The sequence below is a fragment of the Carassius auratus genome, chromosome 40 (genome assembly GCF_003368295.1).
Source record: "Carassius auratus strain Wakin chromosome 40, ASM336829v1, whole genome shotgun sequence".
NCBI lineage: Eukaryota > Metazoa > Chordata > Actinopteri > Cypriniformes > Cyprinidae > Carassius > Carassius auratus.
The window spans coordinates 18,449,731-18,462,483 of record NC_039282.1 but is presented as its reverse complement, the minus strand read 5'-3'; the positions used below and the strand labels follow the sequence as shown (position 1 = coordinate 18,462,483).

Here is a 12,753-nt window from a genome sequence, read left to right as displayed (position 1 = left end):
ATAGCATTATTTCATCTGCGCGCGCTCACTGGCATGTCATGTGACTCGTGTCATATGATCATTGCTGTATAAGTTCAGTAGCACGGGGCTGGTGAGTTTTAGTGTTGCAGGTGCGCTGGAGGACGAGAAGGACACGAATTAGTTTCCTTGCGTCCGGTCAGTATTGAACCCCGCGCTGTCCCGTTACAAATTACCGTTCGTCTGCCATCGCGATGCGCGCGCTCGCCCTCGTTGTTTTGTTGGCGTTCATCGTCGGGTCTGCGGCCGACACTCCGGCCAACTGCACCTACGAGGACCTGCTGGGCACCTGGATCTTTAACGTATATAATGTGGGTCAAGACAGAACCATCAACTGCTCCAGCACAGGTCAGACCATCATACGCTTTTGTCTTCCACGCGGAAGTTCAGTGTTACTTGAGGTCTTCATCTGAAGATAGGTGCCTTTTTAACACAGCCTAATTCTAGGCGTTATTCTAAAATGATGCATTAAGGATGGCATGAAGATATACTTTTGGCTTTTTGAATGGCATACTCTTAATAACGCTGGTACTGTGGTAGTACAATGATATCGATTAATTCTTTACCATGCTACTGAATGTTACTCACAAAACATTGATGCTGTCTGAGAGTGCAGAAGTGTAGATACTATTGTCTCTTTATGATTTTGTGTATATTGTTTACTTCCTGATGTATATGATAGGTGTGTTTTTAAAACCTACATAACTGCTCACGAATGCTCCCTATGAAGGCGTCGTGGGTGCATCTAAATACTATAAAGAGCATATGAAGTGCATGATGCAGTCTATAAAGAAAGCTCTGTTAGTATTGCTGTAATACTTTGACATTTACCATATATCATGCTCGTATGCCATGGAATTTCCAAAGTAACTACTTTATACATTTGGCTTTTTATGTTCTTAGCAATGACATTATAGTTCAATATTTACCAAGTTACTCAAATAATACAATGCCAAAAACATGGTAGTACCATATTAATGTAGCATAGTATTTTGTCAGTGTCAGTTAAAGCATATTAATCGTAATTAACAATGTTGCATTACCATTTTAATGTTGCCTGAGAATACAAAAGTATACATTTCTGGTTAACATGGTTTCGTTTTCCTATTGTGTATGTTGTCTGTGTTTTAAAACCTAGAACTGCCTCCAAAGGCAGCATTTGTGATCTTCATAGCACATATGATGCAGACACTGATTTTGAATTGTAGCCGTTGTGCTTGCATAACACCAAAGCTACTTCCTTAAGTTTCTAAATTAAACTTTGTTGACTTTTCAACAGGAAGGTCAGTGAAAACGGTGACTGTGGACCTGCAGAAGTTGTCTGTAGCTGTGGATGATCTCGGTCACACTGGCTTCTTCACTCTCATCTATAACCAGGGTTTTGAAGTGGTGATCAATGACTACAAGTGGTTTGGGTTTTTCAAGGTTAGCATGATGAGACACTTTTAGTCTCGGTTGACAACACATGACTGGTCAGATGACTGAGGTTTCAAAACCGAAGGGAAATTCTGACATCAGTTTCACTGTTTTATATTGTGTATATATAATATTATACATCCTTTATTATATCCTATTAATACGGATCACAAGATGTTGCTGGGGAGCCACATAAAATGGTTATTTAAAAGCAGTTAATTCATAATAATAAATGTCTAAAATGGGGTTAAATATTGTGCTTTGACAGTAACTTTACTTTTTTTTTTTTTTTTTTTTCTCTCTCTGTGTCTAGTATTCGAAGCAGGGTTCACAGGTCACCAGTTACTGCGATCAGACGCTGCCCGGTTGGGTTCATGATGTTTTGGGGAATAACTGGGCCTGTTTTACTGGGAAGAAGGTGAAGCCCATCCCACCTCGAATCGAACACAATCACATGTTTGGATCTGAACACAATCTGTAAGTGTGTCAGCACTCTTTGTTCTTCTCTATTGTGATGCAATTGTGCTTTATCTTGCTGTATATCTTGATAAGGTCTTGTGTGATTTCATCAACCATAGTTGATGTATTTATTGGCTTGTATTGGTAAAAAACATCTTATGATCTCTAGGCTCATGAAGCTGCCATACACAAACAACATGGAGTTTGTGAATCAGATAAACTCTGTTCAGAAGTCATGGAAAGCGACAGCATCCAGTCTCCATGAGACCTTCACCATACAGGAGATGCTGAGAAGATCAGGAGGACATGCTTCTCGTGTTCCACGGTACATTTACTTTAATTGGTGCAGAGTTTGTGCTCACAAATGTCTAGTGCAATTTCAGAAGCATCTTGCTGTAAAAAATAATGAACTGTATTGGAGATGCATAAAAAGAAATTTGTTGAAGTATAATTTGTACTGAAAATGAAGAGCAGGAATATTTAGTTTAGAAGATAAATGGTCAATTGTGATGTCATGTTGGGTTTTTCCTCTCTCTCTCTCTCTCTCTCTCTCTTTCTCTCAGACGTGTCAGACCTGTGATGGTTTCTGCTGACAGTAAGATGGCAGCCGGTCTTCCAGAACACTGGGACTGGAGAGACGTGAACGGAGTCAGTTATGTTAGCCCTGTCCGCAACCAAGGTGTGTGTGTGAAAGAGAGAGAATAAGAGGAAATACTTCAACAAAACGGTTGCTTCAATCCATGTCCTGTATTGCTCATAGTTGCATGTGATTTCAATCCTGTACCACCTAGAGTTGAGTTCTGGGAATAACTTCAATATGCTACTATTGATTGATAGTGTTCACTCTCCAATCCAGGAAGTGTGTGTTATTTTAGTAATGTAGCTTTTCGTGCTATAGAACAGCCTGATGAGTGATTCTACAAACACTACCAGAAAATTATGAAGGTTTTGTCTAGTCTGTTTGGCTATTGTTTATTTTTATAGAAATTTCCATAAACTTAATTCTGTATTTATTTTTTTATAGAAGTGTATAATAATTTAGAAGTATGGTTTCCATAGAAGAACCTCTGGATACTTAAAATTAAATGTAACATTTAGTTTAATTTTCATATAACCCAGGGCTTCTTTCTGTCAATTCTTTAGGCCATTTTGCCATTGCTATTACAGAATTTAGTGATTTTTACTTTTAATTTAGTAAGTTTTTAATGTAATATATATATTTTTTTAAATTAATGGCTTTTTCAATTAACACGTGTGAATATATTTTTTGTTTGACATATCTGTGCAACATGCAGAAACTACATCTTGTTTTCAAATGTATTTAGTTGTGTGTTCCAAGGATATTTTGGGGAAATTGATATTTTGGACCGAAGTGATTTGGCTTAAGATCCGTGGTCTCTGAGCAAGGCCTCATCACTAGTTTGTATATTTAAAGCGCTCTTATTTCTGTCTTAAGATGTCTAACTGTCTTTTAACTAAAGGTTCTGATCACATTATGATTTGTGAAAAAATAAAATAAAAAAAAATTCCCACTTATACCTAAATCATACTACTCTTCGGTTTACAGTCTCATCTTTTCTGGTCAGTCTTATACTGTTGACGAGAGGAACGGACTGATTTTGTCTGGCTGGTGGCTTCTCTCTGAAATAAGTGTGAGATGATCATTTCTTCAAGTGATGGTCGACATGTCTGAAGTGGCCCGTTCCTTTCAGAGCCTGATAGCATCTCACTTTTGTTAAAGCTCCTTCAGATGCTCAGGAGGCATTTGAGGAGGAAGGAGAGAGGATTAGAGGATGGATCTGTAGGACAAAGTATTGAGGTTGTAATTTGTCATTTTTCATCTCTAAATGTTTTCCTCTCTTTCTCAAGCTCGATGCGGCAGCTGTTACTCTTTCTCCACTATGGGAATGCTTGAAGCACGAATCCGAATCCAAACGAACAACACGCAGCAGACAGTGTTCAGTCCACAGCAAGTGGTGTCCTGCTCCCAGTATTCTCAAGGTAAAAGCACATGTTGATGCACGGGGGCAAACGTTAAATATGACCCACGTCTGTGCTGAACTTCAGAGGACCTGTCTGCATATTTGCAGTTATAAAACCATGAATATTTGCTTTTCCAGCACCCTTAGGATTATGGTTACACAATCCGATTGAGATCAGAATGGATTCCTTGTGTAAATGTTTGACTTTAGATTCCTTTCCTTTTTTTTTTTTTACTTCCTGTAGGTTTTATAACATCAAAAATAATTTTAAATGTGTAAAGTTTCAGGATTTTTTTTTCTTTCTAATTTTAAATGCATTTAAGTAACTTTATAAAACCTAATGGGTATATAATTTATAATTTCTATAATAAATTATAGAAATATTATAAATTATGTAGATCATTTAATTAGAAGCATTGCTGTCATTCCATTGATATTTTACTATCAAGATACTATTACTACATATTTTTTGTAGATCTTTTGATTTTTAATAGTAGTAATTTTATCCTTTATTTTTTCAGTTTTTGTTATTTTGAGTACTTTAACTTAAAATAAAATGAGTAGTGTTGCCTTGGGAACTTTATTATTATTATTTTAATATATTATTAGTTAACATTTCAAGTAATTAAAAATGTCTTTACATTTTAGGTAATAATTATAACCCTAGTTCTTCCATTCTTTCTTCCACCATAAATTTAGCAATTAAATGGATGTTCTGACATTAACATTTTGGATTTTAGCGTCTGTATTTCAAATGATTTTGATGTCTTTTGTACAGGTTGTGATGGAGGTTTTCCGTACCTGATTGGTAAATACATCCAGGACTTTGGTATTGTGGAGGAGGATTGTTTCCCGTACACCGGGGATGATTCTCCCTGCAAAGTACCTGAGAAATGCACAAGGTACTACGCCTCTGATTATGACTATGTGGGTGGGTTTTACGGCGGCTGCAGCGAGGCGGCCATGATGCTGGAGCTGGTCAGGAATGGCCCCATTGGCGTGGCCCTGGAGGTCTACCCAGATTTCATGAAATACAAGGAGGGCATCTACCATCACACTGGCCTCCGTGACTCCAACAATCCATTTGAGTTGACCAATCACGCGGTGTTGTTGGTGGGGTATGGGAAGTGCCATAAGACTGGCGAAAAGTACTGGATCGTGAAGAACAGCTGGGGAACCGGATGGGGCGAGAATGGGTTTTTCAGAATCCGTCGTGGGACGGATGAATGCGCCATTGAGAGCATTGCTGTAGCTGCTACACCAATCGCCAAACTTTAGAGAGCATAGGCGAATTGGTCCGTTGAAACGAGCATGGTTGGGTGAAATATTTCAAAGTATTTTGATAATGGCAATTCTGAAAACTGTAAAACAGTGCTGTTCTTTTTTTTTGTGTGTGAAAACAGGCTTCTCCCATGACCTTCAGCAGACAGGTTAAGTGATCAAAGAGGCCATGAAGATTGAACCTCAGAATATTTCTCCCTTTCAAGTTTCTTTTTGTAGCAAACAGTTTGAACGTGAAGTTACATGTCTCTATAGATTTTATTCGCTCTCATTTCGCAATTCATCATACATTATGAAACTTAAAACTAACTTTATTTTGGCTTCAAGGTTCTTCTCTTTTGGTCTTCACCTTGGTCTGGTTTCATGTGAGTCGACAAAGCTTTGTCTTTCTCTCTCTTGCTGGCCTCTAGGGAATGTATATTTCTTCAGTGCCTTTTACTGCTTTTGTTTTTGGTGGGGTGACTGGGGTCATTTAGTTTCTGCTTCAAATTCTCCAGTTAACATCTTCCTCTGAGCCACCTGTCCACCTGATTCTTGGTCTTGGGTCGCCAACTCTTCCAATTGTTGCCCTTACCCAAAACCACCCCTATCTAGAATGAAGTTATGGTTTTAAATTTATCTAAATCTTAATTTGTTTGTTGTTTTACACACAAAGTTGTGCTGTCCTTTTTGTACCATTCGTGTGGATTTCCACAAGGACTGTGTAATCGAAAACAGCATTTTTTTTTTTTTGTTATATCTGTGCTAATGAAAGTAGAGTGTCTTCAGGTCCTGTGACATGCGTCAGCTTCTTAAAGTTTCTTTTTTTTTTTTTTTTTTATATAAAGGGATTTTTAGATTTTCATTGATACATTTGCACTCTCCTCAATTTTTACACCACTCTTTTATTTGGACAAAGTTATTTTGTATGCCGAGAATATCAAGTTGGCAGTTATACTCAGGAAGATCAGTACTTTTGGTTTAAAGAACCACACTTTATTAATAGCAGTATACTAAAGGTGTGTATGTATATTTTGAGTCCTTTGCCAACAGTTAAGCTGCTCAAGACCATATAAATCCAGTGGTTTTTATCATAAAATCTATGAATTATTATTATTATTATTTTTTTTTGTGCTCCTGTATATCATGATTTTAATAAAGTTGCTTTTTAAGGTACTTTTGACCTCCGGTGTGCTTGACTTTATTTTTATTTATTTTTTTGTAGCCTGAGTGAAAAGTGCATGAGTAGTATAAACTTGTTCTGTAAATCAATTTCATTTATTTTTAACCATTCAAGTGAGTTTCGGTCATTTGAGATGTAATGCACCTGACATTTGTCATAACTACAGCATCAATGATCTCTGGGTACACATTGTTTAAAGCTTAAAGGAACTGCTTGCATCAGAATTGGTTAAGTCATTTATTTTCTTGTCTCATATAACCAATCCAAGGCATGTTGCACTGTTTGAAGGAAGCCATTTAAATTTACAATGACTGAAACCCCTTACAAAACTGTGCTGTGGTGGTGCCATGGGACTCAATGATTCCTATATAACTGTATAAACTGGGAATTGAAAATGACTTTAAATCATACCATGGTATCATGGCTCCATGATACAATGTCCAAAAGTGTGTGTGTGTGTGTACTTACAAATTTGCACCCAAAAGTGAGCTAAACCTGTCAGTACTCACCAAAATCTTTTAGGGTTGTTGACATTTGTAGAAATGGTGTAAAAAAAAAAAAAAAAAAAAAAAAGAAAGAAAATAGTTTTTTTTCCCTTGTAGAAATACAGAAGCAGTGTATTAAGTCTATGTAGAGTGCCCATTTAAATAGCTAAATGTGTGTGTGTGTTTGTGTGTGTGTGTTTTCTGACAATTTCAGTCCCAGGTTTAAAATGGTATATTTTTACAGGGGTTCTCAAACTTTGTGGGACCCCCTCATAATTATATATATATATATATATATATATATATATATTAAAAAAAAAAAATTCCGTTTAGATTTTTCTGGACTTTGGGTTTAATAGTTCAATTAAATTGTAGTATTCAAAAACCACATTAATGAATTTAAATAATAAAACTAAATGTAACAATGTATTAATTTATTTGTACAAATATAGGGCCCTATAAAATTATATCTAAGAAATTCTGTGTTGCCGGTTTAATGTTTTCTGGATGTTTGATTTAATACAAATTTATAATCAAAAACAGTAGTAACAAGATGAAGGCATCACAACATTAACTTTCAACTAAAGTCGTTACTTAACTAGTACTGTGCTGCACAACATGTTTACTGTTAAAACTTAAACATGGAAGAACATTTGTGATTATTCCTACAAAAATAAGTTATTATTATTAACTTTGAGACGTACATTCTATTGCACAATGGTGATATTATTAAAATATCTTCAGGTTAAACCTGACTTGTATTTTGATGGGTTGTCGTAAAGACCTTTGATTTTCTCTAAGTGTGTGTGTGTAATATGATTTCTCAAATGAAATGGTGAATTGTTTGTTTAGTGACTCTAAGAGCAGTTCTGAAGATGAAGTTAATGTTAATGTCCTCCTATAGTGAGCTCTACCCTCATGTAGACCTGAGATTATTTCGCAGACCCCACTTTGATAACCCCTGTATTTTTAGGATAATCAGTGTAAATTTAAAATAGGCCTTACATTTAAGTCTTCGCACAGTTTTGAGACCTTTACCACTGAAACTGCTGATGAAAACATGTCAGTTGCTGAAGGCGTTGATCATGCTAAGTACATTTCACAGCGGTTCTATCTGCTAGCCGACTCTTTGTTAGCATTTAATCTAACTGAATAAGTCATCTTTTTTGCCAATTGTGATTACCATACCGTTGATGAAAGTATCAACAGATGCTCAGCCCCTCCGTTTCCTTACGTATCTGGTCTCATGCTCGACTGACGAGTCACAAGTTGTGCTTTTCTCTCAGCGGGGCGTTTCTGTTTCTCCCCTCAGAGCCTGACCGCGGATCACACGCGTCCATGATCGGCTCCGTCTCATACAGACATGCAGAACCATCACCTGAAGGAGCACTTGTATAAAATCCTGGTGATCGGGGATCTGGGTGTGGGGAAAACCAGCATCATCAAGCGCTACGTGCACCAGAACTTCTCAGCGAACTACCGCGCGACCATCGGCGTGGATTTCGCGCTCAAAGTTCTCAACCTTGAACAGGAGACCGTTAGACTGCAACTCTGGGACATCGCCGGTAATTTACACTTAAAAAAATCTTGATTTTTTTTTTATTTTTTTTTTAATACAAACTATTCTTCTGTGCCTAAGATTTTTTTTTTTAAATTATATATATATTATTGTTGTTGATATATATATATATATATATATATATATATATATATAAACAATAATATAAGCAAAATAATTACACAATGAATTTTAGAAATATATTCATTTGTATATGTACAGCCTTAGAGACCGACTATGTGCGTATTTTGAACTTGTCAAAGTTCATAACTTGTATAATATTTGATAGATAGATACACACACACACACACACACACACCAAGGCTTTATATAACTTTCTTATGTTGTTATGTGGATCAAACGTATTCAAATATGTCGTAATCTAATTACGAAGCCGCATTGTTTTACTCTCTCTTGAATAACGTTCCTCAGGCGCGCGCTCGCTATGCGCAGTCATGTGTTCGGCTCATGTGAGGGAGATTTCCACCTAAGAAACACAGAAGGAAAACAGAAACGTTGAAGTAAATAGATGAAATGAGCAGATATATCAGACAGGAGCGTGATTTGCCATTGTGAAGCCGTTCTCAAGAGAAAAAAAAACGAATCAACTCTATTACAGAGGTATTTGGGCACTTAAAACGTTTACATGACTGAATGTCATTCCATTTGTTATCAAAAAGCCATTTACTGTAAAGAAAGCATAATTTATTTAGTTTTAATTGGAAACTATTAATCAAAAATGTGTTTAAGTTCTGAAATTATTTTAGAATATTTTCTAAAAGTTAAAAAACAACAACATGGAAACATTAAGGGAACATTCCGTTTTAGAATTTTGCTAACATTATGGAACGTTACTTTTGAATATACTCTGAATATTCTGAAACAAATAGCAACATTTAAAAAACTTGAAAATAAAATTAAAAATCAATGAACGATGTACAGATGGTTGTGTGCTAACATTTTTAGAATGATCAGACCACATAATTTGAACAAAAGTTCTTGGAAGAACTTTATTCTTAACTTTGCTAGCTGGGTAGTTTCTCCTCATAGTTTCTCACTTCGCTTCTCCAGGAACTTCTGACACTAATCCTGAGCACTGAGCTTTAAGTTTAACGGCGTGAAGCTGGAGCTCAGTGGAGTTGATCACTTTGAGCCGTTGGAATGTGCTTTTCCTCATTAACGATATCCAGGCTTTAGTTGTGACCCTTGGAAATGTGTAAAAGAATCTCAAAGCATGATCACGTGGATCAAAAAGAAAAGAAAAAGCAAAGAGACTGTGGTTTATAGCGCATTCGCCCAAGGCTTCAGCCGAGGATAAACCTCTCATTGTTGTCTTTGAGTCCTGCCGTGATCATCATGAAGTCACGGTGAAATTTATGTATGTTCATGACCTATCTATAGCTTTATCTGTCATGTGGTTTGTTCTAAATCATTCTCTTCCGCAGGCCAGGAGCGTTTCGGGAACATGACGCGGGTGTATTACCGAGAGGCCATGGGAGCCTTCATTGTTTTCGACGTCACACGGCCGTCAACATTCGAGGCCGTGGCCAAGTGGAAGGAGGATCTGGATGCCAAGTTGAGTTTATCCAACGGCAAACACGTGGTGGCCGTATTGCTCGCCAACAAGTGCGATCAGGGCAGAGACGTTCTCACCAACAATGGCATCAAGATGGAGCAGTTCTGCCAGGAGAACGGCTTCGTGGGATGGTTTGAAACTTCAGCCAAGGTACTTGTACATGAATCATCTCAAATCACCATCAGTCTTCAGATATTCAAGATCAGTGTGCACAGAGGTTAAAAGGTCATGTGAGAGGTTACGGTGAGGATAAAGAGTAAATATGATTTGTTTGTGGTTTAATTAGTTAAGTCTCACAACACAAACTCACTTTCATGGAAGCTTGTTTCTGCCATGGGATTAAAAAAATAAACCGTAAATGCCACTATTTATCTCATAGTTCTCAGTTTTTGATGTTATGGTAAAGATGTTAAACTTTAGCGATTACAAGTCTATAAAACTTGCGATTGTGAGATGCTGTATAAACTCAGAATTATTGGGGGGGGGTCTGATGTCAGATATAGAAAGTATCAATTACCTTTTTTTTTTTTTATTCCATGGCAAAATAAATAAATTAATAAATAAAATGATTGTGAGGTGTAAACTTACAATTTTGAGAATAAAACTCAGAATTGCACAATATAAACTCAAGATGTTAACTCTCCGTTCTGATAATAAATGTCTGGATTGTCTTAATTGCAAGAAAATAATCACAACTGTGAGAAAAAGTTGCCTTATTTATTCTGTGGTGAAAAAAAACACAGAATTGTGGAAAAAATGATTTACGAATTACGAGATAAAAAGTCGCAATTACCTTTATATTGTTTTATTTAATTTTTAACCAAAAGATTACAATTCTGTCGTCATTTACTCACCCAGAAACTTGTGGTCAGACTCCTCAGATGACAAGGTTAAAATTCTCAGATTTAATTTATATTTATTAATTGTTATTAGAATCTATACTAGTGTTCAAAGGTTTAGTTTCTGTTACATTTATCAGACAATTTTTTCCAAGGTGACTTACATTGCATTCAGGCTATACAATTTTTTATTTTTACCAGTATGTGTTTTCCCTGGGAATCAAACCCATGACCTTTTACACTGCTAATGCAACGCTCTATCACTGAACCATATTTAACGTTTTTGTTGTTTTTGAAAGAAGTCTTTTCTGCTCACCAAGGCTGCAGTTTTTATGCAAAATACAGTAAATACAGTAATTTTGTGAAATATTATTATGATTTAAAATAACATGTTTCTATTGTAAATATATTTTAATATGTAATTTATTGCTGTGATCATAGCTGAATTTTCAGCATCATGACTACATTTGTAGTGAATCAGGTGTGTTTGTGTGTGAAGATGATTAGAGCTTACAAAACCGCTCACACACTTTCTGCTGACTCACAGTCCTTCGGCTACAGTATGTCATGAATATTCACGAGCTAATTAATGCAGTCACAGCCAGAGACGATCTCTCTCTCTCTCTCTCTCTCTCCAGGAGAACATTAATATAGATGAGGCCGCACATTGTCTTGTGAAGCACATTATAGCTAATGAGAATGATCTGCTGCAGTCCGAGGTTGTAGACACCATCTCGCCGCAGCAGGAGTCCAGCCGAGGAGGAACCTGCTCGTCGTGTTTCAGATCCTGAAGAAGATCTCCAGATACTCTCTGAGGAGCGCCTCTCCATTCAACCTCATCCTGGTTCTTTCAGGTCTTTCCATTGGGTTTGGTCTCTTCTCATCTCATTCACATCTCCTCTAGACTCTGTGTCTGTTTATCTGTGTCAGCGCCGGAGAGGCAACCCTGTCGCCTTGTCTCGGTTTCTATGATTACAAGCCTTATCGAACACTTTGCAGAGCAGAACATTTTTAAGAGAAAGAGACAATGTTGAGAAATTCATCTGCAAAAACTTCACGAGAACTTCAGGTTCCTGCAGAATCAAAACCCTGAGAGGCCAATGCTGCGTTTTACCATCCATTCTTTCATTTTTATTATCATTTCGCTGACCTACTTGGCTGTTAATTCATAGTTTTACTTACAAACAGAAATCAGCTGAAAAAGCAAAGCCAACAAATTAAAAACGTAATGAGTAAAGTGAAACTGAAAGTGAATTTTCCATAATTTCTTTCAAGTCAGCCGAAGTCATTCAGCTTATGAATTATTCAGGTATTAAAAGTATTGATGAATTTGAACATTTCTGGTACGTGCAGTTGCAGATTTTTCTAAAACAGTGTTTCTGAAAGTAAACAGAAGAACCACGTAAAGGACATTTAAAGAATAAAATGCAAGGAAAACAATATGTCAATGGTGTCTAACTGTAAATGTCTTGTATTCACAACTCTTCAAACTCTGAAAATACAACTTTACACAGATCTGCATTGCTTTCTTGATTTCTGCTCCTAAACACTAAAATATGGAAATCACTTAGTGATTCTTCTGATCACCCTGAAAAAAGTGCTTGTTTTCCAGTGCTAATGTCTGAAGAGTATTAAATCAAGATACAGCTTGCTTTAAAAATCAACTCACTTCATTTGACTCAATTTCTTAGAAACAAAACTTCATATGTCTGATTTTTTGTTTTTGCAATGCATGCAATTTTTTTATAGCATTAACTTTATTTTTTGCTTGAATTAAGGCCTTATTTACATATAAATATATTATGATGACCTGTAAATAACCCTCTATTTACCCAGTATACAGCAGAAAGGTTCCGAGTTAAAGTATTAATAAACATAATCTTTAATAAAGTGTGTGTGTTCCCTCTGCGGTTGTTTTTCTCACTGCTGCTGGGATTTGAATGTGTTCATGTTTAGCGAAATGCTGCATGATTGTGT

The 12,753-nt window shown here is 36.4% G+C and overlaps 2 protein-coding genes across 2 annotated transcripts; both read left to right on the top strand.

The window, feature by feature from the left end:
• Positions 1-212: 212 nt before the first annotated feature.
• Positions 213-6,269, top strand: LOC113058764 (dipeptidyl peptidase 1-like). The gene is made up of 7 exons (XM_026226963.1): positions 213-366; positions 1,298-1,443; positions 1,748-1,911; positions 2,063-2,218; positions 2,457-2,572; positions 3,763-3,894; positions 4,654-6,269. The coding sequence occupies exons 1-7, from the start codon at positions 213-215 to the stop codon at positions 5,151-5,153; spliced, it is 1,368 nt and encodes a 455-aa protein (XP_026082748.1). The 3' UTR covers positions 5,154-6,269.
• Positions 6,270-8,166: 1,897 nt separating this feature from the next.
• On the top strand, positions 8,167-11,621 carry LOC113059040 (ras-related protein Rab-38-like). Its single transcript, XM_026227277.1, has 3 exons — positions 8,167-8,368; positions 9,807-10,087; positions 11,415-11,621. The coding sequence occupies exons 1-3, from the start codon at positions 8,167-8,169 to the stop codon at positions 11,565-11,567; spliced, it is 636 nt and encodes a 211-aa protein (XP_026083062.1). The 3' UTR covers positions 11,568-11,621.
• Positions 11,622-12,753: the final 1,132 nt, after the last annotated feature.